At 44.5% G+C, this 27,533-nt stretch overlaps 1 protein-coding gene across 4 annotated transcripts in view; it reads right to left on the reverse strand.

Moving 5' to 3' along the window:
• Positions 1–27,533, reverse strand: part of EMCN (endomucin) — a 202,284-nt gene that overhangs the window by 17,943 nt on the left and 156,808 nt on the right. For all 4 annotated transcript variants that reach the window (XM_088453250.1, XM_088453248.1, XM_088453249.1 and 1 more), the window contains 2 exons: positions 10,029–10,130; positions 7,873–7,941 (listed from right to left, as the gene is read on the reverse strand). In XM_088453250.1, coding sequence (XP_088309376.1) covers positions 7,873–7,941; positions 10,029–10,130 — 171 coding nt within the window. The remainder of the gene's footprint in view (positions 1–7,872; positions 7,942–10,028; positions 10,131–27,533) is intronic.

Below are 27,533 nucleotides of genomic sequence, written 5' to 3' on the forward strand. Positions count from 1 at the left end.
TGGTATCAGCTATATTCACACCCTAGATGAATATGTACTGCATGTTCTTGCAGTATTCATCACACAGGCTAAGATGGTGCAAGGACATGGGGTCACACATGCGCAGTAACATGTCCTGGCTGCCATCTTGGTAAAGGTGGCTGGTTGGCTTCAATGCAGCATAGTAAAAGAAAGTGCTAGAACACACTCCTAACAAAGGGGAGATAAAGGGGCAGACACTATAGCATTGCAAACTGCACAGGCTTGTCCTGCTTTTGTATGAGTCTAACCTGCAATTACAGTACTCTGAACGAGCGCCCGCTCTGAATCAGGGCGTTTTTTTTCTTTTTTTGGGCGTCCTCCAGGACGCTCGCATAGCTGTGGGTTACACAATTGACAAATCAGGTGAACGATGTAGGAATTACAACGGTTTCTATATGTGCCTCCCACTTTTTAAGGGGCCAAAAGTAATGGGACAAACTAAACAATCCTAAATCTAACTTTCACTTTTTAATACTTTGTTGCAAATCCTTTGCAGGCAATTACAGCCTGAAGTCTAGAACACATAGACATCACCAGACGCTGGGTTTCATCCCTGGTGATGGTCTGCCAGGCCTCTACTGCAAATGTCTTCAGTTCCTGCTTGTTCTTGGGGCATTATCCCTTCAGTTTTGTCTTCATCAAGTGAAATGCATGCTCAATCGGATTCAGGTCAGGGGATTGACTTGGCCATTGCATAACATTCCACTTTTTAGCCTTAAAAAACTACTTGGTTGCTTTTGCAGTATGCTTCGGGTCATTGTTCATCTGCACTGTGAAGCGCCGTCCAGTGAGTTCTGAAGCATTTGACTGAATATGAGCATATAATATTGCCCAAAACACTTCAGAATTCATTCTGCTGCTTTTGTCAGCAGTCACATCATCAATAAATACAAGGGAACCAGTTCCATTGGCAGCCATACATGCCCACGCCATGACACTACCACCACCATGCTTCACTGATGAGGTGGTATGTTTTGGATCATGAGCAGTTCATTTCCTTCTACATACTCTTCTCTTCCCATCACTTTGGTACAAGTTAATATTTGTCTCATCTGTCCATAGGATGTTGTTCCAGAACTGTAATGGCTTTTTTAGATGTTGTTTGGAAAACTCTAATCTGGTCTTCCTGTTTTTGAGGCTCACCAATGGTTTACATCTTGTGGTGAACCCTCTATATTCACTCTTGTGAAGTCTTCTCTTGATTGTTGACTTTGACACATATACACCTACCTCCTGGAGAGTGTTCTTGATTTGGCCAACTGTTGTGAAGGGGTTTTTCTTCACCAGGGAAATAATTCTTCTGTCATCCACCACAGTTGTTTTCTGTGGTCTTCCGGGTCTTTTGTTGTTGCTGAGCTCTCCGGTGCATTCTTTCTTTTTAAGAATGTTCCAAACAGTTGATTTGGCCACACCTAATGTTTTTGCTATCTCTCTGATGGGTTTGTTTTGAATTTTCAGCCTAATGATGGCTTGCTTCACTGATAGTGACAGCTCTTTGGATCTCATATTGAGAGTTGACAGCAACTGATTCCAAATGCAAATGTCACACCTAGAATCAACTCCAGACATTTTACCTGCTTAATTGATAATGAAATAACGAAGGAATAGGCCACACCTGTCCATGAAATAGATTTTGAGTTGATAGTCCCATTACTTTTGGCCCCTTAAAAAGTGGGAGGCACATATAGAAACCGTTGTAATTCCTACACCGTTCACCTGATTTGGATGTAATAACCCTCAAATTAAATATGAAAGTCTGCAGTTAAAGCGCATCTTGTTTATTTCATTTCAAAGCCATTGTGGTGGTGAATAGAGGCCAAAATATGAAAATTCTGTCAATGTAGCAATATTTATGCACCTGACTGTATATATTATATATATATATAGTTTTGCAATAAAGTCCGCACTCACAGCAGCAATGCCATCCTTCTGGGGTTCAACTTCAATGAGACCCACAAAAACTTGAGGTTCATATTAAAAGAGTAGAGGGCATTCACAATTTGCAGAAATAAGACAGCTATTTATTAATCACATACCACCAGTGTTATAGGATAAGTCCGACGTTTCGGTCCCCATGTCATAGGCACACGCAGGGGGGGTTTCTGGTTGCCTGGAAACCCCCCTCCCCAGCCCATAACCACAATAGAAATTGTAAAATAATAGAATTTTACTGCATGTTCTTCTCAGAATCACAAATTAAATAAATAGCACCCCCTGTTGATCTTTTAATATGTGTCAGCCAGTATTAAATACACCTGTGCACCAACTAGGAGATCTGGAAAACATGCAGTTAGGCGTGCAATGCTATAGACCATCAATAGGGTAAATTATTAATATAATATAATACACTATTCAGTGCATAAGAAGACCAATATGTACATATATGCCCAGGGTAGTGCTAGGTTCTTCTGCTGCACCCCCCGACTCCCAGACTTGCTCCAATGCTCTGGAATTGAACCCCCATCTGAAATAAAAACATTTAGCTCAGGCAGGATGGCCCTACTGCCACATTTAATGGCTTACTGGGATCGCTGGTCTTGGATATGCTGGAATTTTGATGCACATTACACTTTGTATGACACATATTAAAGATGGTTAAGTGCTAATTATTCATGGACTGGCCACACTCACTCTAAAATCAAGCATTTGGAAACCCCCCTCTAAAAATCCTGCGTTTGCCACTGCATGTGGGGCCTTTGTCAAGGTAAATACAATACCACACAATGCTTAAGCCATCAATCCACTTTATTTGATGGCTTGAGCATTATGTGGTATTGCATTTACCTTGACAAAGCGATAGCATCCGATGTACCGATGGTTGCATATACTTCCTGGACATGATGTGCACAAGTGGGCATCTTAAAACAGGCTGGTGGGTGTCTGCACTATGTGATCGCTCTCTAAGAAATACTGGGCGTTCTAATGCGTACACATCGTGCGAGCGATCACATCTAGTTAGCGGCTCTGAAACAGGCCCAGAGTCTTTTTAATTGATTGTACCAATAAATATGACTACATAACTAATGCTACTGTATAAACATTTCCCAAGTGTTATGTTATTTATCTTGCTTACAGGGCCAGAAATATGTGTGTTTTATGCAAAATATAACAACTTTACTGTATATGTTCGAGGAGCAAAGATTATTTTCTTTCACCATGATATAGCTACAAAGGTAATACCTAGGCAGAAAACCACGTATACCTAGGCCCCAGAGCCAGCCCTAGGCATAGGCATTCTAAGCAAATGCCTAGGGGCATCCATGGCTTTGTCCCCCCGCTGCCATGATTGGAGCTCAGCTCTGATCAGGCAGCGCAGCAGCCAGCCAATCAGGTTAACAGCTGAGCCAGTTCACCGTCAGAATGAGCTTCTGCACAGAAGATGGCCACAGGATGACATGCTGCGCATGCCCATCCGCTGCCACTCCTCCCATGGGTTTTTGCCGAGCAGAGCCATGAGTGACAACTCATAGCTCTCCCTCCGCCTCCAGATTAGCTGCCGGCGCCACTGCTGTCACCCATCAAACCAACATGAAGATAGGCAGCAGGGCGAGTGATTCTCACTCTAAAGGTAAGCTAGGTCTAGCTCAAGCTGGGTGGCTGGGTGACAAGAGGAGGGGTGCAACTGAGTCTGACACTGTGTATATGTATAGTCAGGTGTATAAATATTGGGACATTGACAGAATTTTCATATTTTGGCCTCTATTCACCACCACAATGGCTTTGAAATGAAACAAACAAGATGTGCTTTAACTGCAGACTTTCAGATTTAATTTGAGGGTAATTACATCCAAATCAGGTGAACGGTGTAGGAATTACAACGGTTTCTATATGTGCCTCCCACTTTTTAAGGGTCCAAAAGTAATGGGACAAACTAAACAATCCTAAATCTAACTTTCACTTTTTAATACTTTGTTGCAAATCCTTTGCAGGCAATTACAGCCTGAAGTCTGGAATGCATAGACGTCACCAGATGCTGGGTTTCATCCCTGGTGATGCTCTGCCAGGCCTCTACTGCAAATGTCTTCAGTTCCTGCTTGTTCTTGGGGCATTTTCCATTCAGTTTTGTCTTCATCAAGTGAAATGCATGCTCAATCGGATTCAGGTCAGGGGATTGACTTGGGCATTGCATAACATTCCACTTTTTAGCCTTAAAAAACTACTTGGTTGCTTTTGTAGTATGCGTCGGGTCATTGTCCATCTGCACTATGAAACGCCGTCCAATGAGTTGTGAAGCATTTAACTGAATATGAGCATATAATATTGCCCAAAACACTTCAGAATTCATTCTGCTGCTTTTGTCAGCAGTCACATCATCAATAAATACAAGGGAACCAGTTCCATTGGCAGCCATACATGCCCACGCCATGACACTACCACCACCATGCTTCACTGATGAGGTGGTATGTTTTGGATCATGAGCAGTTCATTTCCTTCTACATACTCTTCTCTTCCCATCACTTTGGTACAAGTTAATATTTGTCTGATCTGTCCATAGGATGTTGTTCCAGAACTGTAATGGCTTTTTTAGATGTTGTTTGGCAAACTCTAATCTGGTCTTCCTGTTTTTGAGGCTCACCAATGGTTTACATCTTGTGGTGAACCCTCTATATCCACTCTTGTGAAGTATTCTCTTGATTGTTGACTTTGACACATATACACCTACCTCCTGGAGAGTGTTCTTGATTTGGCCAACTGTTGTGAAGGGGTTTTTCTTCACCAGGGAAATAATTCTTCTGTCATCCACCACAGTTGTTTTCCGTGGTCTTCCCGGTCTTTTGGTGTTGCTGAGCTCTCCGGTGCATTCTTTCTTTTTAAGAATGTTCCAAATGGTTGATTTGGCCACACCTAATGTTTTTGCTATCTCTCTGATGGGTTTGTTTTGATTTTTCAGCCTAATGATGGCTTGCTTCACTGATAGTGACAGCTCTTTGGATCTCATATTGAGAGTCGACAGCAACTGATTCCAAATGCAAATGTCACACCTAGAATCAACTCCAGACCTTTTACCTGCTTAATTGATAATGAAATAACGAGGGAATAGCCCACACCTGTCCATGAAATAGCTTTTGAGTTGATAGTCTCATTACATTTGGCCCCTTAAAAAGTGGGAGGCACATATAGAAACTGTTGTAATTCCTACACCGTTCACCTGATTTGGATGTAATTACCCTCAAATTAAATCTGAAAGTCTGCAGTTGAAGCACCTTGTTTGTTTCATTTCAAAGCCATTGTGGTGGTGAATAGAGGCCAAAATATGAAAATTCTGTCAATGTCCAAATATTTATGCACCTGACTGTATATATAACTATTGATATATATCTACATCTAAACAGTAATGCCACATACACACTAGACGATAAGTTGGATGACATGAACGATAACGATGTCGTTATCGTTCATCGTGTTCAATATCGTCCAGTGTGTATGCAAGACATCGTTAACGATGCGCGCTCCAGCGCGGATGATGTCTTTCATCGCCCGTACTTGCTGGGCAACCTGACGATATCATCAGGTTCTGCAAGTACGGGAATGACATTGAGCCCGGCAGTGCAGTGGAAACACTTAATGATATTACTCATGGAGCATATCGTTAAATGTCTATGAGCCTTAAAATTTTTATTGGGATTATCTGCTAGGGGGCACCAGCCAAAATTTTGCCTAGGGCACCAAAGTGGCTGGGGCCGGCTCTGCCAGGCCCAGTGCTAGGGTGTTTGGTGCCCCCCTGCAAGCTATAAATTTGCACCCTCCTCACCTCCATCAGGGACAGGCAGCTTCCAGATGTCTCTCTCAATCTCTCTCTCTCTCTCTCTCTGTCCCTCTCTCTCTCTCTCTCTCTCTCACTCACTCACTGTGCAGAGGGTCCTCATCCTAGTGTTGCAGTGCACAGCTGAGGCAATCCCTCCTCCATGGCACAGCACACCACACACTTAGAGAACAGGTTTGATGTCATCATATGTGTCGCGCTTGTAAACTGCCGGTATACTTACTAATGCTGGCAGTGGCGCTGCTTATTAACAAGGCAGGAGAACAAGTTAGCACTTCCCACACAGAGGCAGGCAATGCCGGGCAATTAAATTTGTTCAGCCTGGCACCCCCCTGCAATGCTTACCCCACGGACTGGATTGCATCGGCCCTGCATATACCCATAAAGTTACTCCACCTAACTTAGCAGACACTCCAGTTAATTAGTGTTTAATTTGTAATAGACATTTTTTTAATAATCTTACTGGAAGTTTATGCATATAAATAACACACTTATGGCAAATACTGTACAACTGGAGAAACACACAAAATACAATTCTGCTACTTCTCTGAGTACGACCACATATATCTGTGCTTTATTCACAGTATGTACACTTGGAAAGGACCAGTACCAAAGGAGTTCAGCTTGGCATAAAGTGAGAATTTACTGTAGCTGATTTTCTAGATCCATACTGTCTCCACAAAGACTCTGATGAAGCAAAATGTTGGGAACAACCCCATAATGATTTCATATCATCCACTCAATTACTTCATGTAGAAAAGTAAACCACTAAGATAATTGTCTAGGAGTATAGAGAGAATTGTATTTTGCTGGCATGTATTTGTATTGGTGACACTAAATAATATAAAAAAATATCACCAATACTCCTATACAACTATGTCTAAGTGAAACCGCCAAATTAGAACATTTTGTTTATAGAAAGAAACATGTTTTCAGTTACATGTGGACACCATGTGCGTGTGCTTTCCTCCACTGCGGCTGTCCTTCTTACACTCTGCTGTGGAGTAGTATCCTTGCACCCCACTCATAGTACTGGGAAATGCACTCCTATTACTAGAGTGTTAGTTCCTGATAGAGGGTGACAGAAGTGTTAACTTGTCACTATACTTTACTGCCTCAATAACCTGATCATTGATTCAGCAACATAGGTTTCTACCTAGAATTTTGTAGATTCTGAGGGTCCCGGATTTCCTTAATGCATTTTCAAATATATGTTTTCCTTAGAAAAATCAGTATGGGAAGGGACCAAAACATTATGTTGTCTGGGAACCTATGGGTTCTTAATCGGGCATTGCTCTGAACCATGGCTGTCTCCGTTGTTCTCTTTGTCAGTCAAACAAAGCATTCTATTTCCCTGCTCAGTAACATACCTGCTACTAGCATCTAGTAGGTGTTTAGAAAAACACATCCTGACACCTATCCTAAAACACTAATAATACCACACAAATGAACTAGCTATAAAAAGGGGGTTGGGTAACGGATGCTGGCACTTGGGATCCCGGCTGTCAAAATCCAATGCCGGCATCCCAACAGGGTTAGAATACTGACACCTGTTGGTAGGTATCCTAACCCTTCTCCTACCCCTACCCCTCCCTCCTTGATGCCTAAACCCAACCCCCTCCCCCAGTGCTTTAACCTAACCTCCCCCTACCCATACCCTAAACTTAACCCACCCCCCATTGCCTACCCTAACCTCTCCCCTAGTACCTAATCCTAACCCTCCCCCTAGCGCCTAAACCCTAACACTAACCCTTCCCTTAATGCCGCTACTTTCCTTCAGGATGCTGGCGGTCGGCATCCTCTTTTACCGGGATATTGACCGCATCCCATAAAAAAGTAACAGTCTTGGCTCTGAGAGGCAGGAGTGAGAGCTGGCCATACAACTTTATTAATAAATCATTTTTTACTGGACTCACTATCACATCATGACCACAAGCATCAGGTGTGCTCAAAGAGGATACATAGCTGATCATGTTTGTGTATGGAGAATTAGAGATAGAAGAGCTCTGACTCGTTGTAAGTGTACTGTGGTCAGTGCTACACCAGGTAAAATGTAATCACAAAGATACGGCTTAGGTGATGCATACCTTTCTTTCTCTCTAGTGATGTCTGTTTTGCAGCATCACTGTCATTTTTATTGATATCTTCCTTAGTTTCTGTTTTAAAAAAAAGCAACAGCAAGACATAATGTTATCACAGGCAACTAGAACAAATTATTTATATAATTAACATGGAAATTAAAGTAGAAGATAGATTTGCCCTTTCTCAAAAACATATTGCCATATTGCTGGTAGACAAGAGTACAATTTAGCATACTGCCCTCCTTGTTCTGCACTGAATTCAATTTTGTGGCGGCAAGCATAGTATTTTAATTTTTTGGGAGAGAAGGTGTGACCATGCCTCCCTGATTTCGCCTTCTGAGCATCAACCAGACCACCAGATGTCTCAACAGCCCTGATGCTTACACAGGAGTGTACAGACTACTAGTCTTTGTGCAATGATGAACACTAATCTTGAGAAGCTACTGTACAACCAAAACCACTAACAATGTGTTCTGTAAATTTTCTTTACTCCCTACAACTCCTACTGTTTTCTATTAAATCACTTCCCTGATGTCTACTATCACTCCATGTATCTATTCCCACATCAGCACATCTGTAGTCATCACATATATACATTGGTCATGTTCTGTAAATTTACTAAGATTCGAGTTTGGTTGAGTTTTTTTTTTTTAATCTCGATTTGCCTCACTGAATCTCAGGTGAATTACCTGTTTTTCATCTTGCACATTTACTAAGAAGTGAGTTTAGCTGAAAGTGAGTTTTCCAATGGTGAAGCAGATCGAGATTTCTCCCCCTAGTAGCAAGTTTAGATGAATTTCTCAACCGAGATTGCAGTGTTTTCTCTCTGCAAATTTCTCCCGAGCTAGCAGCCTGCAAGTATCAGTGAGATATGTGATGGCTGCTTGTGTTATACCTGTAAAAGAAGGGGTCACTTTTAAAAAAAAATTATGTAGGGTCCCCCTCCCAAAATCATAACTAGCCCCAAACTGATCAGCCAGTCCTGGTTCAAAAAATTATAGGGAACAAAACGAGTAGGGTTCCAGGTACATCCATGGAATCTACATGGAAGTAGATGACAGACCTCCTGGTATAGGTAAGTATGTGTGACTGGGACAGGTGTATGTATTAAAGTTTTACGATATGGTGTGTGTGTACTGTGGTTTTTTAACTATTTATTTTACAGTGGGGGGACGGGAGCTGTACACCTGCTGGCACTTGTAATGACACAAGTGCCAAAGGGGAGGCATGCTGGCACCTGTAGTTCCACTGTAAAAATTGTTTTCTATGATTTAACACTTTATTACCCCCGTACCCACTACTCCAAGGGTGCAGGTAAGATCCTTGGGCTTCAGACCAAGTCTGGGGTTTTGGGAGTGGGGGGACCCCTTTTTTGGAGGGATCCTGAGATCCCTGGCTTGGCCTGACTGGCTTGGGGTGAGAATGCTTTGGCCATGGAGACCCGGTAATAGGGTCTCCTGACTGTGGCATTACACCCCGGTCGGTTTGGGTCCGGTGCTGGTTTTAAATTTAGGGGGACCACTACGCAATATTTTCCCCCCTATATTTAAAACCAGCACTGGCCCTGCAGCTAGGTGCTGGTTCCTAAATTATGGTGGAACCCTACTTGTTTTTTTCCCCATAATTTGTGGAACCAGGACTGACTGACCAGTCCGGGGCTGGTTATGGCTTTTTGGGAGGGGACCCAACGTCATTTTTTTTTTTTTTTACGAAAATCACTATACATTAACTACACATGCAGAAACATACACAAATCACACTGATCTGTGTATGTTTCTGCAAAACTCGCAGCTCAGGAGGTGGTCTAATTGAAACTTAAATTTCTCTGTGAGTTTGCTACATTCTCACCTGAGATTGTAATCTCAATTCTTGGTAGATTTCTGAGTTCCATCTTTTTCATGAAAAGTACTTCAGAGTTTGGTCGATTGTGCGTTGATCCGAGTTTGCAATCTCACCTGAGTTTTTAAGTGAAAAATGAAAACTCTCTCCCAAACTCACATGAGTTTGTCTTTAGTAAATTTGCAAGATGAAAAACATGTCTAAACTCACCCGAGATTGCAATCTCAACCAAACTCGAATCTTAGTAAATTTACCCCATACTGTACATGTAATGTAAAAATCAAAGTAATCATTTATTAAATTAATTTAGGATATTCACTTACCTTCTAGGCCAGGTACTTTATCATTAATTTGAGGACCAGCTGTTACATTGTCTTTAGTCTTCTTCTCTGTTGTTCCAATATCTACCATAGTTTCATAGTTTTCTATAAACAAATATATTTTATGAAATATTATAAAACTTTAATAAATTAGATTATACACCATCTGCTTGCATTAGGTCAATGAACCTCAAGTTATAGAAATATTGTTATCGTTTATTATACATAAAACTTGACATTCTAACCTTAAAAGCTCACTCATACATATCCACTGTTAGTGCACTTTATAGTTGTGTTACATTTTGGATGAGTAATTTCTAATAAGTTCATTCTGACCATGAGCACCAACACTTGATCTACTTTTAAAAATGTGTAACATTTTAGAATGATCTTTTTCACACCTATTACCATGCATTACCACATGGTACTGTAATAGTACAATTGATTATATTGGTAAAAGCAGTCCATATAAAGCACATTGAAAATGCATTAATGCATCACCAAAAAGCACCTAAATTGTGTCTTTGTTTGTATGTGTTTCAAGCATTTTCCCAGTATATTTGTGTGAATGAGTTATAATGGCCTTTAGAAGTTTTTATATAAATTTGACCCTTGTACTTGAAAATATTATTGATTGAAATGCAAATGATTGTTTATATATAGGAAAATTAATCCCCCTATTGTAAATTATTTGGATATTATACACCACAGAGTAGAACAGTGAGGATACAGAGGGACTCAGAACAAGTGCTTTTACATAGATCACGTAAAGCTGAGGTTACGTTTAAAATATGTTCTGTAATCATTTAGGGTGTGCATCAGTATTAATAATGTAGAAGTTTGCCTACTGTACATTGAAGCCATCAGAACTGACATCAGAACTCACCATTTCTATGACATGTGCAGTGGGAGCTGTGTATGCCATGCACGCTATCTGTGACATGCATGCACAGTCCGCAGATGCATGTAGGTCATTGCACAAATATGATTACCTAATTTTTAGTAGGGAACAATTATATAATAATACTAGCTGATATACATGGTTTCACCCAGGTAGACCTTAGATATTTACTCCAGTAACATATTTATCCTTCACTTCTATAGTAATACATTACTGCTATAGTAAGACATTACCATCGGTCACCTGTGTACTGACACATCTTACTCCCTTACCTCTGTAGTAACACATTTCCCTCCCTCGCCCGTGTTGTTACACATTCGACATTCCCCTCCTGCACCTGTGTAGAAATACGATCCCTCCCTCACACCGGTGTTAAAACACATACTCTCACTCACACCTGTAGTAACTTATTCCCCTCCCTCACCTCTGGAGTAATACATTCCCCTCCCTAACCTCTGGAGTAACACATTACCCCTGCTCTCCTTTGTAGTAACAGATTCCACTCCCTCACCTCTGTAGTAACACATTACCCCTGCTCACCCCTGTAGTAACACATTCCCCTCCTTCACCTGTGTTGTAACACATTCTTTTCCTTCACCCTTTTTAACACATTTGACATTCCCTCACTATTGAAATAGGGATGCCACACAAACTGGCAGTGATGTTTGGCAGCACTTTGGGGTGACAGTTGGTGTTTTAATACTGAACTGTGCTGCAGCCACTATGAGTCAGCCAGTCAGGACATTGCACAAGGGAGGAAACATTTTAGCCCTTTCCTCCCCCTTAGGAGTTGAATTTTGAAAAATACCTGCTTAGTGATTACCTATGTCATGGAAGGAATATAATCCCCAATTTTCATGTATCCAGGTCCAGGAGTTTGGGCTGGGCATTGTTGAGTCAGCAAGTTAGTCAGGAGAAAGAAAGAAAGAAAGAAAAGAAAAGAAAAGAAAAGGAAAGAAAGAAAGAAAGAAAGAAAGAAAGAAAGAAAGAAAGAAAGACTAGCTGATTTACCCGGTTTCACCTGGGTAGACCTTAGGTATTTACTATTTCCATTTACATCTCACCACTCCAATAACACATTAATCCTTCACCACTATAGTAATGCATGACTGCTATAGTAAGACATCATTCTCCTTCACCTGTGTACTGACACATTATCCTCTCTCACCTCTGTAGTAGCACATTTCCCACTCTTGTCCATGTTGTAACACATTCGACATTCCCCTCCCTCACCTGTGTAGATATACAATATCTCCTTCACACCTGTAGTAACATATTACCCTCACTCACACTGGTAATAAATTAATCCATTCCCTCGCTTATTCCCCCTACCTCTTTAGTAAAACATTCTCCTCCCTCATCTGTGTAGTAACACATGCCCCTCCCTCACCTCTATAATAACACATTCCTCTCTCACTGCTGCACATTTTCCTTTCTCACCTCTGTTGTAACACATTCCCTTCCCTCAATATTGAAATAGGGGAGCCACACCAACTGCCAGTGATGTTTGGCAGCACGTGGGAAGACAGGTGGTGTTTGAGTATTGAACTGTGCTACAGCCACGATGAGTCAGACAGTCAGGACATTGCACAGGGGTAGGAAACATTTTAGCTCTTTCACCTACTTTGGACTCGAATTTTGAAAAATCCCTTCTTAGTGGGTAGCTATGTCATGGAAGGCATATACTCCCCGATTTTCATATTTCTAGGTACAGGGGCTTGGGCTCAGCATTGATGAGTCAGTCAGTCAGTCAGTCAGTCAGTCAGGACATTTGATTTTATTATAAGGGCACAGTCGTGCCCTTATATTAAGGCTGCATCTAAAAAAATGTATTTGTCCATAGAGAATTCTGGAGGGGGGGCAAGGTGTTTAAGGGGCTACACCTCAAAAGTTATAGAAGGTACCAAGTTGAAATTTGGCAAGGACAGGTAGAACTGTCGCTCAGTGCTGCATGCCAAATTTCAGGGCAAAAACATAAAAAATTAGCATTTGGGAGTAATCTAAACTCCCATTGTCACTTTTTTCTGACATTCTCAATTAGGACAACTTTTCTGCTGTTCTCTATAGGTTTTTTTGGGAAAGGCATATCTCAGGGTAGGGGGGCAAATTTAGACTCGGGTTTTTTTTATTAGGTAGATATTGTGCCAGGGTACGTGCTTTTGGGGTTCAGGTAAATTAGAAAGGTACAGTTTTTAAACTATTACCTCAAGAATGCACCATTGAATAGATAGGAAATTTCAACTTGTTGTGCAGCCACAGCAGGAGCCTTCAGCAGGTGTATTCACTGTGGCTTCACTTGGGTGCAGCAAGATGGCTGCCTTTTGCGGGCAGTAGCAGGGGCCGGGCCCGGGGGGAAGGAAGCAGGCGTTTGCTGTGGCCGAGAGGTGGGGGAGAGGGGGTAGGGGTTAGCAGGGGTTAGCTGCGGCCAGGAACCAGGGATGGTAGCGGGAATTAGCAGTGGCAGTGCGGGCGGCAGTGGTGCAGGCATTAGGACCCGGTGGAGGTAGCAGCACACAGATGCAGGTTTGGATCTGGAATATCTGTAATACCTGCATCTGTGTTTAAAGAAAACAAACACAGAAGCAGGGACAGGTCAGTGAGACCCATCTGTGCTTCTGTGTTTAATAAAAAAAAACCTGTTTCAAAAAAAGAAATGTCTTAGCCCCCTCCCCAAAAACAAGAACCAGCACCGGGCTTTGGAAAGCCAGTACTGGTTGTGCTAAATAAAGGGGACAATTGACGTTGGGGTAACCCCTATGAAGCATAACAAGCACCAGGCTTTTCAAAATCAGTCCTGGTTGCCAAAATACGGGGGACAAATGATGTAGGGGTCGCCCATATTCTGCGCAACCAGCACTGGGCTCTGAGCCGGCCCTGGTTCTGGAAATACAGGGGAAAAAAATGAGTAGGGTTCCCCTGTATGTTCCAGAACCAGCACTGGACTTTTTCTAGCGGGGGGCTGATGCCACAGCCAGGGGAGCCCTTTCACCGGGCCCCCCAGCTGCAGCATCAGCCCTGACCACTAGTCAGCCCAGGCCAGGTATCCCTGGAGAACTGGGGATCCCCCCAATAAAGGGGTCCCCCTCTCCAGGGCACCCCAGGATGATAGCCCAAGGCTATCCCTGGCCCCCCTGGGTGGTGGGTGCCGGGTTGATTGTGTAGTGTTGTGCAAGTAATATTGTCTTTTGCTGTGGAACTACAGTTGCCAGCAAGTCTCCCCTGCATGCTGGTACTTGGCGAACCACAAGTATCAGCATGTGGGGCATTACGGGCTTGCTGCCTACTGTAGTTCCACAGCAAAAGTAATATTAAAAAATTACAGAACACACACCGTAGAAAAGTAGAATTTTATTAAAACATACATGCACAAACACATGTACTCACACTATCTCACATACTCATTTAGTATCCCTGAAGCCAAACTGTCCTCTTCTCCAGTAGTTAATCCAAAGGAGTACCTGTAATAAAAATTCCATACTCACCTCCTCCTATGCGTGGATCTTTCCTCTTCAGGTAATCCCGGGTCTTGGCAAAAAAAACCGCAAAATACCCGGACCCACGGATATTAGTAGTGTTCTCTAAGGACACTACTACCCGAATGACAGCTCCAACCGGCATTTCAGGTCAGAAATCCCGGTGCGGAGTGCTTATTGGCTGAGAAAGGCAAGCCTTTCGCCTCTCAGCCAATGAGCTGTTCTCAACATTGACTTCATTGGTGAGAACCAAGTGTGGACTTTTGAAATTCAAAGATGGTCACCGCGAGCCAATCACGGTTCATGACGTCATTGCCTCACCCCCTTGGCTGGCTTAAATACAGCCAGCACGAGGCGCCGTCCACTCAGTCATTGGCCGGGGAGCTGGAGAGAAGACCAGCTGAAGAAAGAAGATGCCACGGAAGCCCTGGATGGTGGTGGCCGTGAAAAAGAGCTTAAGGGCCACTGCCTTCCAGGTGAAGACACCGTAGAAGTCCTGGGGGGAGTGGCAGCCATGAAAAAAACTTAAAGGCTGCTGCACCTCAAGTGAAGGTGCGGCTAAATAAAATATTTAAAAAAACGGTGTCTGTTTTATTTTAATATTTCTTTTGCAGGGGTACTATAGGTACCAGCAGGCCCTTAAAGCCCCGCCTGCTGGTACTTGTGGTTCTCCAAATGCCAGTATGTGGGGATGCCTGCTGGGACCTATAGAACTACTGCAAAAGACAATATTTATATTTTAATATGCACCACACAACACAATCAACCTCGCACCCACCACCCAGGGGTGCTGGGGATAGCACCAGGCTATCAGCCTGGGCCTAGGGTGCCATGGAGAGGGGAACCCCTTTATTGGGGGGCTCCCAGGGATCCCCGGTCTGGGCTGACTAATGGTCAGGGGTGATGCTGCAGCTGGGGGGCCCGGTGGGGCTCTCCTGGCTGTGGCATCACCCCCTCCTAGAAAGAGTCGGTGCTGGTTCTGGTAAATACAGGTGGACCCTGCACATCTTTTCCCCCTGTATTCCAGAACCATGGCCGGTTCAGAGCCCATTGCTGGTTGCGCTGAATACGGGAGACTCCAATGTCATTTGTTCCCCATATTTTGGCAATCAGGTGCTGGTTTAGCTTCATATGGGGGACCCCTACATCATTTGTCCCCTGTATTTAGCATAACCAGTACTGGCATTCCAAAGCCTGGTGCTGGTTCTTGTTTTTGGAAAGGGGGCCATGCCATTTTTTTTTTAAACAGGTTTTTTTTTAAATTAAACATAGAAGCACAGACAGTCTCACTGACCCGTCCCTACTTCTGTGTTTATTTAAATACAGGTATTACAGATCGTTCAGTTGAGCCTGCATCAGTCTGCTGCTACCTCCCCCGACCGCTACCGCCTACACCACTGCCGCCGCTAACACCCATGGGTCCCAGTTGCAACTAACGCCTGCTATCCCCCAGGTCCAGCCACAGCTTATGGCTGCTTCCTTCCCCCAGCCCACCGCCACTACCACCCACACTAACCTGCCATCTTGGTGCACCCAAGTGAAGCCACAGTGAATACACCTGATAGAGGCACCTACTGAGGCTGCACATCAAGTTGAAACTTCCAATCTCTATAATGGCGGATTTGTGATGTAATAGTTTAAAAACTATAACTTTCTCAATTACCTAAACCCCAAAAGCACCTAACCTTGAACATTGGCTACCTAATAAAACAAACCCAAAGTGTAAATTTGCCCCCTACCCGAGTTATGCCTTCCCCAAAATTCCCCATAGAGAACAGCAGAAAAGTGGTCCTCATTGAATGTCAGAAAATACTGACAGTTGGAAACTGAAATAACTCCCAAGTCCTAATTTTTTAAGTTTTTGCCCTGAAATTTAGCATGCAGCATCGAGCAACAGTTCTACCAGCCCATGACAAATTTCAGCACTGTACCTCCCTCAAGCTTTTGAGGAATAGCCCCTTAAACACCATGCCCCTTCGGGATTTCTCTATGGGAAAATACTGTTTTTTTTTTAAGTGGACCACTATGTCGCTCACCCCCTGTATTTTGGCAACCAAGACTGGCTCTGATTAGCCTGGTGCTGGTTGTGCTTAATATAGGGAACCCCTATGTTGTTTGTCCCCTGTGTTTAGCACAACCAGCACTGGGGCTACAAAGCTTGATGTTGGTTGTGCTGTGGAGGCATGTAATTTTTTTTTTTATATTACACATTCATTTTTTAAAACAATGCATGGATGGATCTCACTGAAACGTTCATGCATCAGTGTCTTATTGATTTGATGTTCTCAGGTGCATGCCCAGCACCAGTGAGTCCCTTTGTCGCCCGCTGATGCTTCTGTGCTTGCCCGTTGCTGCCACTGCTCAGCACCTCCACTGCTGCTACTTCCCCACACACCTGCAGCCTGCCCCCGCAGCCGTCTCTCCCTCTGCAAGCTTAAAACATCTCCTGTGTGCTGTCTGCTCCTCCACCCGTGTTAGTGTACCTATTTGTTGTCCTTCTGCCCTGCAGGTGGCCCGGTTTGCTTATCAAAACCCTGGTGGTTAATAAATTAGAATTCCATAGACAAAAAACCTTACAGTTTTACATGTCCCATTAAGGCTTCTTAGACATGATCTGAAATTTCACAAAATCTACTGAATTTGTGCCACTCAAACTAAAAAAAGCAATGAAATTACAATCACTAAGGCTGACGCCATAATGGACGTGTTCCTTGTGCAATACAGATTAGATATGTCATAACATCCTGTGGTTAACTGCAGAATCAGCACTCTCACCGAATGAGATTGCTGTCACTCACAAAATGGTGGAGCTGCTAATTCACAGAATTGTGTGCTCATTGGAATACACTAGGGGTGTGCACCGGCCACTTTTCGGAAACCCCGCTGCTAAGCCGCAGGGTAAACTTTAATAACCTTGCGGCTCCCACCATTGACTACAATGGAGGGAGCCGTTCATTGGCTGAGAGACGGGAGATGACCTCTCTCAGCCAATGAACGCTTAGCAGCGGGGTTTCCATGGTGATACCCCGCCGCTAAGCTCTCATTCGGGAAGTACCGTTCTATAGAACGGTACTAAGTTCGTGGATCGCATTTTCGTTTTTTTTTTTTGCCAAGTCCGGTGATGCCTACTTTGGAACGAAGAGGACAGAACCTCGCATAGGAGATGGTGAGTATGTTTTTTTTCACAGGTCCCCTATGGATACTTTACCGGACAAGTGGACCGATGCTACAGGTTACATAGGTGAGTATGTGTACATGTGTGTGTGTGTGTGAATGTATGTTTAATAAACTTATACTGTCACGGTGTGTGTGTCCTGTGTTTTTTTTTTTTAATTTTTTACAGGTGAACTACAGGTACTAGTGGGCCCTTAATGCCCTGCATGCTGGTACTTGTGGTTCTCCAAGTACCAGCATGCGGGGCAGGCTTGCTGGGACTTGCAGTTCTACTTGTAAAGACAATGTTTGATATTCTTTATTTACACCACACCACACAATCAACCCGCCACCCACCGCCACCAGGGGTGGCGGGGATAGCCCCGGGCTATCAGCCTGGGCCTGGGGTGCCCTGGAGAGGGTGACCCCTTTATTGGGGGGTCCCCAACTCTCCAGGGATCCCCGGCCTGGGCTGACTAGTGGTCAGGGCTGATGCTGCGGCTGGGGGGCCTGGTGAAAGGGCTCCCCTGGCTGTGGCATCAGCCCCCCGCTAGAAAAAGTCCAGTGCTGGTTCTGGAACATACAGAGGAACCCTACTAATTTTTTTCCCCTGTATTTCCAGAACCAGGACCGGATCAGAGCCCAGAGCTGGTTGCGCAGAATACAGGGGACCCCTACGTCGTTTGTCCCCCGTATTTTGGCAACCAGCGCTGGTTCTGACTAGCCCCGTGCTGGTTGTGCTTAAGTACAGGGGACCCCTACGTCGTTTGTCCCCTGTATTTAAGCACACCCAGCACTGGGTCACTAATGCCCGGGGCTGGTTGCTCTTTTTTGGGGGGGGGGCACGCCATTTTTTTCTTTTTTTACACAGGTTTTTTTTTTTTTTTACCACAGCAGCACAGACGGGTCTCACGGACCCGTCAGTGCTCTGTGTCAATGACACAGATGCAAGTAGCATGGATCTCCTGGTCCATGCATGCATCTGTGTCATTGAAATACACAGCAGCACAGACGGGTCTCACTGACCCATCTGTGCTCTGTGTCACTGTCAGTCACACAGATGCATGTAGCACGGATCTCACGAGTCCGTGCTACATGCAAATGAGCACCATAATGCAGATTGGCTGAGAGCCATGACAGACGGCTCTGTCAGCCAATCAGCACTTTGCCCATTAAAGGCAAAGGCATTTTTTTTAAAATGGCCGCTCGAGGCAAAACCTCGAGATCCGACAGCAGATCTCGAGGTTTTGCCTCGGGAGAGGGATCCGGGGCAGACAGGGAGATCCGAGCTTGGGCTCGGATCGCCCCGGATCCCCGAAGTTCGGGTGGGTTCGGTTCTCAGGGAACCGAACCCGCTCATCCCTAATATATATATATATACAGTATATGTATATATATATATATATATATATATATATAATATATTTGATATTTTGGTTCAAATAAATATGTGTGTGTGTGTGTGTATATATATATATATATATATACACATATATGTATATATATATATATATATTATATATATATATATATATATATATATATATACACACATCTCTTCCCCCTGTACAAATAAGTTTGTGTATATATATATATATATTAGGGGTGTGCACCGGCCACTTTTCGTGTTTTGTGTTTTGGTTTTGGATCTGGATCTTTCTTCGTGTTTTGGATCTGGATTGGTTTTGCCAAAACCACACTTCCATGTTTTGGGTTCTGGGTTTTGTGTTTTGGATCTGTATTTTTTTGAAAAAAAGCATAAAAACAGCTAAAATCACAGAATTTGTGGGTTTTTCTGCTCCTATGCTATTATTAACCTCAATAACCTTAATTTCCACTCATTTCCAGTCTATTCTGAACACCTCACACCTCACAATAGTGTTTTTATGTCCAAAAGATTGCACCGAGGTAGCTGGATGACTATGCTAAGAGATACGAGTGGGCGGCACAAACACGTGGTCCATCTAGGAGTGGCACTGCAGTGGCAGACAGGATGGCAGTTTGAAAAACTAGGCCCCAAACTATACATAATGCAAAGAAAAAAAAGAGGTGCAAGATGGAATTGTCCTTGGGCCCTCCCACCCACCCTTATGTTGTATAAACAGGACATGCACACTTTAACAAACCAAACATTTCAGCGCCAGGGTCTGCCACACGACTGTGGCTGAAATGATTGGTTCATTTGGGCCCCCACAAAACAATCTGGCAATTAATCTGTCCCTGCACAAACTGGCTCTACGGAGGCAAGATGTCCTCATCCTCCTCATCCACCGATTCCTCACCCTCTTCAGTGTTGTGTACATCCTCATCCTCACAGAGTATTAATTCGTCCCCGCTGGAATCCACAACCACAGGTCCCTCTGTACGTTCTGGAGGCTGGTCTCCCTGGAAGAGTTGATAATTCATTTTGTGGAAGCAACCTCCTACGCCTTTCGCTGACAAGGTTCCCGGCTGTACTAAACACTCTTTCGGAGTAAACACTGGATGGGGGGCAACTCAGGTAAAATAGAGCCAGTTTGTACAGGGACCTCCAAATTGCTTCTTTTTCCTGCCAGTACAGGTACGGACTGTCTGACATGCCTACTTTTATGCTGTCACCGATGTAATCCTTTAACAGACAGATGCACGCTTGTCGCTGCTGCTTTGAGGATGCAAGTGCGGCTACAGCCCACACAATTCACAAAGACAGAAAAAAGAAGAAGAATATTTTTATTGTTTGTGTAGCACACTTTGAGGGTGTCACCACCCTTTAACAGACAGACGCACGCTTGTCGATGCTGCTTTGAGGATGCAAGTGCGGCTACAGCCCACACAATTCACAAAGACAGAAAAAAGAAGAATATTTTTATTGTTTGTGTAGCACACTTTGAGGGTGTCACCACCCTTTAACAGACAGATGCACGCTTGTCGCTGCTGCTTTGAGGATGCAAGTGCGCTACATCGCACACAAGTCACAAACACATTAAAAAAATAGTTTTTTATTTTTTGGAGCACTTTGAGAGTTACACCACCCTTTAACAGACAGACGCACGCTTGTCGCTGCTGCTTTGAGGATGCAAGTGCGGCTACAGCCCACACAATTCACAAAGACAGAAATAAAAAGAACAATATTTTTATTGTTTGTGTAGCACACTTTGAGGGTGTCACCACCCTTTAACAGACAGATGCACGCTTGTCGCTGCTGCTTTGAGGACAGTATCATATGCAGTGACAGTAGACTTGTCAGAAATTGTTGGCACGTCCTTCAGTCCGGACCAGATGTCCAAACCAGCCCTTGACTTATGACACAGGCGCACGCTTGGCGCTGCTACTATGTTGATGCACGTGCAGCTACATCGCACACAAGTCACAAACACATAAAAAAATAGTTTTTTATTTTTTGGAGCACTTTGAGGGTTACACCACCCTTTAACAGACAGACGCACGCTTGTCGCTGCTGCTTTGAGGATGCAAGTGCGGCTACAGCCCACACAATTCACAAAGACAGAAAAAAGAAGAATATTTTTATTGTTTGTGTAGCACACTTTGAGGGTGTCACCACCCTTTAACAGACAGATGCACGCTTGTCACTGCTGCTTTGAGGATGCAAGTGCGGCTACAGCCCACACAATTCACAAAGACAGAAAAAAGAAGAATATTTTTATTGTTTGTGTAGCACACTTTGAGGGTGTCACCACCCTTTAACAGACAGACGCACGCTTGTCGCTGCTGCTTTGAGGATGCAAGTGCAGCTACAGCCCACACAATTCACAAAGACAGAAAAAAAAAGAAGAATATTTTTATTGTTTGTGTAGCACACTTTGAGGGTGTCACCACCCTTTAACAGACAGACGCACGCTTGTCGCTGCTGCTTTGAGGATGCAAGTGCGGCTACAGCCCACACAATTCACAAAGACAGAAAAAAGAAGAATATTTTTATTGTTTGTGTAGCACACTTTGAGGGTGTCACCACCCTTTAACAGACAGACGCACGCTTGTTGCTGCTGCTTTGAGGATGCAAGTGCGCTACATCGCACACAAGTCACAAACACATTAAAAAAATAGTTTTTTATTTTTTGGAGCACTTTGAGAGTTACACCACCCTTTAACAGACAGACGCACGCTTGTCGCTGCTGCTTTGAGGATGCAAGTGCGGCTACAGCCCACACAATTCACAAAGACAGAAATAAAAAGAACAATATTTTTATTGTTTGTGTAGCATACTTTGAGGGTGTCACCACCCTTTAACAGACAGATGCACGCTTGTCGCTGCTGCTTTGAGGACAGTATCATATGCAGTGACAGTAGACTTGTCAGAAATTGTTGGCACGTCCTTCAGTCCGGACCAGATGTCCAAACCAGCCCTTGACTTATGACACAGGTGCACGCTTGGCGCTGCTACTATGTTGATGCACGTGCGGCTACATCGCACACAAGTCACAAACACATTAAAAAAATAGTTTTTTATTTTTTGGAGCACTTTGAGGGTTACACCACCCTTTAACAGACAGACGCACGCTTGTCGCTGCTGCTTTGAGGATGCAAGAGCGGCTACAGCCCACACAATTCACAAAGATAGCAAAAATAAGAATATTTTTATTGTTTGTGTAGCACACTTTGAGGGTGTCACCACCCTTTAACAGACAGACGCATGCTTGTCGCTGCTGCTTTGAGGATGCAAGTGCGGCTACAGCCCACACAATTCACAAAGACAGAAATAAAAAGAACAATATTTTTATTGTTTGTGTAGCACACTTTGAAGGTGTCACCACCCTTTAACAGACAGATGCACGCTTGTCGCTGCTGCTTTGAGGACAGTATCATATGCAGTGACAGTAGACTTGTCAGAAATTGTTGGCACGTCCTTCAGTCCGGACCAGATGTCCAAACCAGCCCTTGACTTATGACACAGGCGCACGCTTGGTGCTGCTACTATGTTGAGGCACGTGCGGCTACATCGCACACAAGTCACAAACACATTAAAAAAATAGTTTTTTATTTTTTGGAGCACATTGAGGGTTACACCACCCTTTAACAGACAGACGCACGCTTGTCGCTGCTGCTTTGAGGATGCAAGTGTGGCTACAGCCCACACAATTCACAAAGACAGAAAAAATAAGAATATTTTTATTGTTTGTGTAGCACACTTTGAGGGTGTCACCACCCTTTAACAGACAGACGCACGCTTGTTGCTGCTGCTTTGAGGATGCAAGTGCGGCTACAGCCCACACTATTCACAAAGACAGAAAAAAAAAGAAGAATATTTTTATTGTTTGTGGAGTGCACTTTGAGGGTTACACCATCCTTTAACAGACAGACGCATGCTTGTCGCTGCTGCTTTGAGGATGCATGTGGAATCTAGACGGGATTTGGAACCGGAGACACACTACCTCCATCAATTGTCTAAATCCCACTGCACTAATGGCGGATACCGGACGCACGTCTAACACCAACATAGCAGTCAAGGCCTCAGTTATACGTTTTGCTTCAGGATGACTGCTGTCGTACTTCATCCTCATCGCTAGGGACTGTTGGAGGGTCAATTGTTTAGTAAAAGTAGTGATGTTCCTACTTCCTCTCTGTGATGATGAACAACTCCCAGCAGCAGCAACAGCACTAGGAGGAAGTGGTTCTTGATCTTTCCCTATTTTAACAGACAGACGCACGCTTGTCGCTGCTACGTTAAGGATGCAGGTGCGGCTAAAGCCCACACATTTCACAAAGACAGAAAAAAAAAGAAGAATATTTTTATTGTTTGTGGAGTGCGCTTTGAGGGTTACACCATCCTTTAACAGACAGACGCACGCTTGTCGCTGCTGCTTTGAGGATGCAGGTGGAATCTAGACGGGATTTGGAACTGGAGACACACTACCTCCATCAATTGTCTAAATCCCACTGCACTAATGGCGGATACCGGACGCACGTCTAACACCAACATAGCAGTCAAGGCCTCAGTTATACGTTTTGCTTCAGGATGACTGCTGTCGTACTTCATCCTCATCGCTAGGGACTGTTGGAGGGTCAATTGTTTAGTAAAAGTAGTGATGTTCCTACTTCCTCTCTGGGATGATGAACAACTCCCAGCAGCAGCAACAGCACTAGGAGGAAGTGGTTCTTGATCTTTCCCTATTTTATTTTTATCGGAGAAAGTTTGGTCCTCCATTTATGTTATATTGATATATACGTGCGGCTAAAGCGCACACAAACACAGAAAATATTTTTTTATTTTTGCTGGAGAGTAGTGCACTTTGTGGGTTACACCACCCTTTAAGAAATGAGCCAGCCGGCTCTTTACTTATGGGACACAGGCGCGCGCTTGGCGCTGCTCCTTTGTTGATGCACGTGCAGCCACAGCGCACACAATTCACAAACACAGAAAATAATTTTTTTTTTGGTTTGGACTGGAGTGTACTTTGGGGGTTACAGCACCCTTTAATGGTCAAGCCAGCCGGCCCTTTACTTATGACACAGGCGCACGCTTGGCACTACTTTGTTGATGCACGTGCGGATACTGCGCACACAATTCACAAACACAGAAAATATATATTTTTTTGGTTTGGAGTGTACTTTGGGGGTTACAGCACTCTTTAACGGTCAAGCCAGCTGGCCCTTTACTTATGACACAGGCGCACGCTTGGCACTACTTTGTTGATGCACGTGCGGCTACTGCGCACACAATTCACAAACACATAAAAAATATTATTTTTTTAGCACTTGGGGGGAGCACCCCTGATTGACAGAGCACCCCCTGGACAACACTACAGCACCCCTTTAGGACTGGGACACTGCACAGGACTTTGGAGTGGACACAGCCCCTATGGAGAACTGACTGCACAACACAGTCCAGCCAGCCCCTATGGACTTTGAAGTAGTGGACACAGCCCCTATTAACAACAGCAGCACAGCACAACACAGCCAGCCCCTATGGACTTTGAAGTAGTGGACAACAGCAGCACAGCGCAGCACAGCACAGCACAACACTACTCTGCACTACACTACACTACACTACACAGCCCAGCCAGCCCTAACTCCCACCCTCCCTCTTCACTGTCCACAGCCGAGTGAGAAAATGGCGCAGACGCGGGTACCTTATATAGGATCCAAAACCCGCGAGACCTGGAAGGCGGGATGATGACGTTTTGCCTCGATTTCAGATCCGAGTCAGGCGGGAAAAGTCGAGTCTGACTCGGATCGGCCTCGGATCGGGGGGGCTCGGGGGGGTTCGGATTTCAGAAATCCGAACCCGCTCACCCCTAGAATACACACATGCACTCTATGCAACTGAGGTCTAAGCAGAAAATAGAGCTGTAGAGATGGGATAAAAGTGGTGTGGATGGGGGGAGGAGACACATCAGCATGGATAGGTGAGACAAAAAGGAGTGTAGAGGAGGAAATATTAAGCAGTACAGATGGGGGCGGGGGGTAGCCAAAGTGATGCAGATGGATGAAAACCAGTGATGCAGATAGGGTGGAGGAGCTAAGTAATGCAGATGGGTGGAAAACAGTGGTGTGGATGGGGGGAAACAGAGTGGCACATTTTGGGGGGACAGCGACGTGGATGGGGGTAGAGAGTGGCATGAACATGGGAAGAGAGAGCAGTGCAGATGGGTAAAGACAGATTGGTGCAGATAAGGGAATACAGACTAACACAAATGGGAGAACACACATCAGTAGGGATTGGGGAATACTGATTGGTGTGGATGGGTAGGAAGACAGAGTAGTGCCAGGTGGGGGGAGGAGACAGCATTCCACAGTTGGGGGGGCACAGAGTGGTGCAGATGGAGGAAGAAAGAGTGCCACAGAGGAAAGGAAGACAGAGCGGCATGGCTTAGGGGAGGTCAGTGGTGCAGAAGGAAACAGAGTGGCACAGATGCAGGGTGGTGTGGATGGAGAAAGACAGATTGGTGCAGATTAGAAAACACAGACTAGCACAGCTTGGAGACCACACAGCAGTAGGGATTGGTGAAGACAGATTGGTGTGGATAGGGAGGAAGACAGAGCGGTGCCGGTGGGGGTGGGAGACAAAGTTGCACGGGTGGGGGGGACCAGAGTAGTGCAGATGAAGGAAGAAAGAGTGCTTTGAGAGTGCTGAATCTGCAGTTAACCACAGGGTGTGAAGGCATACTATATCTGTGTTATGCAAGGAACACGTCCATTAAGGCATCAGCCTTAATGATCGTAATTTCATTGCTTGTTTTAGTTTGAGTGGCACAAATTCAGTAGGTTTTGTGAAATTTCAGATCATGTCTAAGAAGCCTTAATGGGACATGTAAAACCGTAAAGTTTTTTTGTCTATGGAATTCTATAGATACAGATATACAAAAAAACAACCATCAAAAAAGCATGTATTCATAAGTGTTCTTCATATATGGTATGGATACAACCTTTAAGGTCACAATGAACTATAGTTTAGTTTCTGTATTATTCATTTTCTTGATTAAACTATTGTTAGGGCAGTTGATAAATCAAGGGTACTGGGTGAAGCGTGGCCAAATCCGTGAGATATGGTCACACCCCCTAATAACCATTGATAACCACTGCAGATGGGGGCATTTGTTCCCCTCAGCAACAGGTATCCCTGACTAGCGCACAACAAATTGTTTCTCTTTTGGTGTATATAGGAAGAACACTGATTAAAAAAAACACTTAATTGATTGAAACAAGCTTCCATCCTAAACCAATGAAAAAGGGATTGCCCGTTTCTCAGTTATTGCGTAACATGCAGATTACCTTGGATAATGCTGAATTATTTCAAGTCCTTAAAAATAAAGGGTAGATGTTTTATTGAGCAAGGTTAAGATTCTTTTGAAAATGAACTGACTATATCCATTCAATACAATACAGCCATATCACGTAGTCGACAAGCTGGGTCAGAACTAAACAGACAAGATGGTACCAAGAAGCAGATGAAAACTGGCCAAGGTCAAAACCAAGCTGAGGTCAGTAATGAGCAGGCAGTAATCACAGAGAATGCTGGAGTACGGTTTGGGAGCCTATACTCTGGCACCAGAGTGTCCCCAGGAACCTCTCTATATAGGAGACTTGAATTTGGTGCCCATGTGATGTCACCAATGGTGCACCTGGCTCTTTAAAACTTTCTGAGCAGCCCGCATGGCCCTATGGGAGCCACAGCCTCCGACCGGAAGCAGGAGGAACAAGCCACCGGGTCCCCACATAGCGTGTCCCGAGCAGCTGCATAGTGGTAGAGCTTGCAGCAGCGGGTGCCGGGGGTCACCTGCCAGCTGCCCCGTAGTGCACAAGTGATGCCGGACCCGGTAACTAGATGCCAGGTTTCAGAACACTGTGACAGGGAGTTTAGATGTATGCCAACTGAACAATTGCCATCCCTCCAGTGAGGAGGGGTTACAAATAAAAGCTTATCACAAAAAGAATCATGATGGACATATGGTATCAATACGATCACCGAATGGATTGTATGAAGAACTCTATTTGTAATTTTTTTCTGTAAAATATGCTCATATCGGGGCTAATTCTGAGTTGGAAGCAAAGCAAAAAGAGCAAGAAACTATGCAACTAGGTAAAACCATGCTGCACTGCAGGTGGGCAGAGCCGGTTCGAGGGGCGCCACCCCATTGGGGGCGCAGTGCAACCAGCAGTGTCCCAACCTGCTGCTCCAACTCCCCAAGCTATTCTAAGCCCGTCTTTTCTCTCCCCACAGCCTTCATCTGCCCGCCTTCTCCCTCCCCGCAGCCATTCTAAGCCCATCTTCTCACTCCCCGCAGCCTTTATTTATACACCATGTCCCTCCCCACAGCCACACTGGTATGCAATCGGGAAGCCGACTGCCTAAATTCTGGCAGCCGGCTTCCCGACTGTCATATCCCGGCAAGGGTGAAATGCCGGGCGTCTAGATGTAGACGCCCGCATTTCCCCGACGCCGGGAGACCGGCGCACGGCATCCTGATCGTAGTGATGCCGGGCGCCGTGAGCAGACAGCCGCGGGGGGGAGGGTTAGGTTTAGGGCTCCCGGGGGGGACTTAG

The sequence above is a fragment of the Taudactylus pleione genome, unplaced genomic scaffold, assembly GCF_031769625.1.
Source record: "Taudactylus pleione unplaced genomic scaffold, aTauple2 ptg000573l, whole genome shotgun sequence".
Taxonomy (NCBI): Eukaryota; Metazoa; Chordata; class Amphibia; order Anura; family Myobatrachidae; genus Taudactylus; species Taudactylus pleione.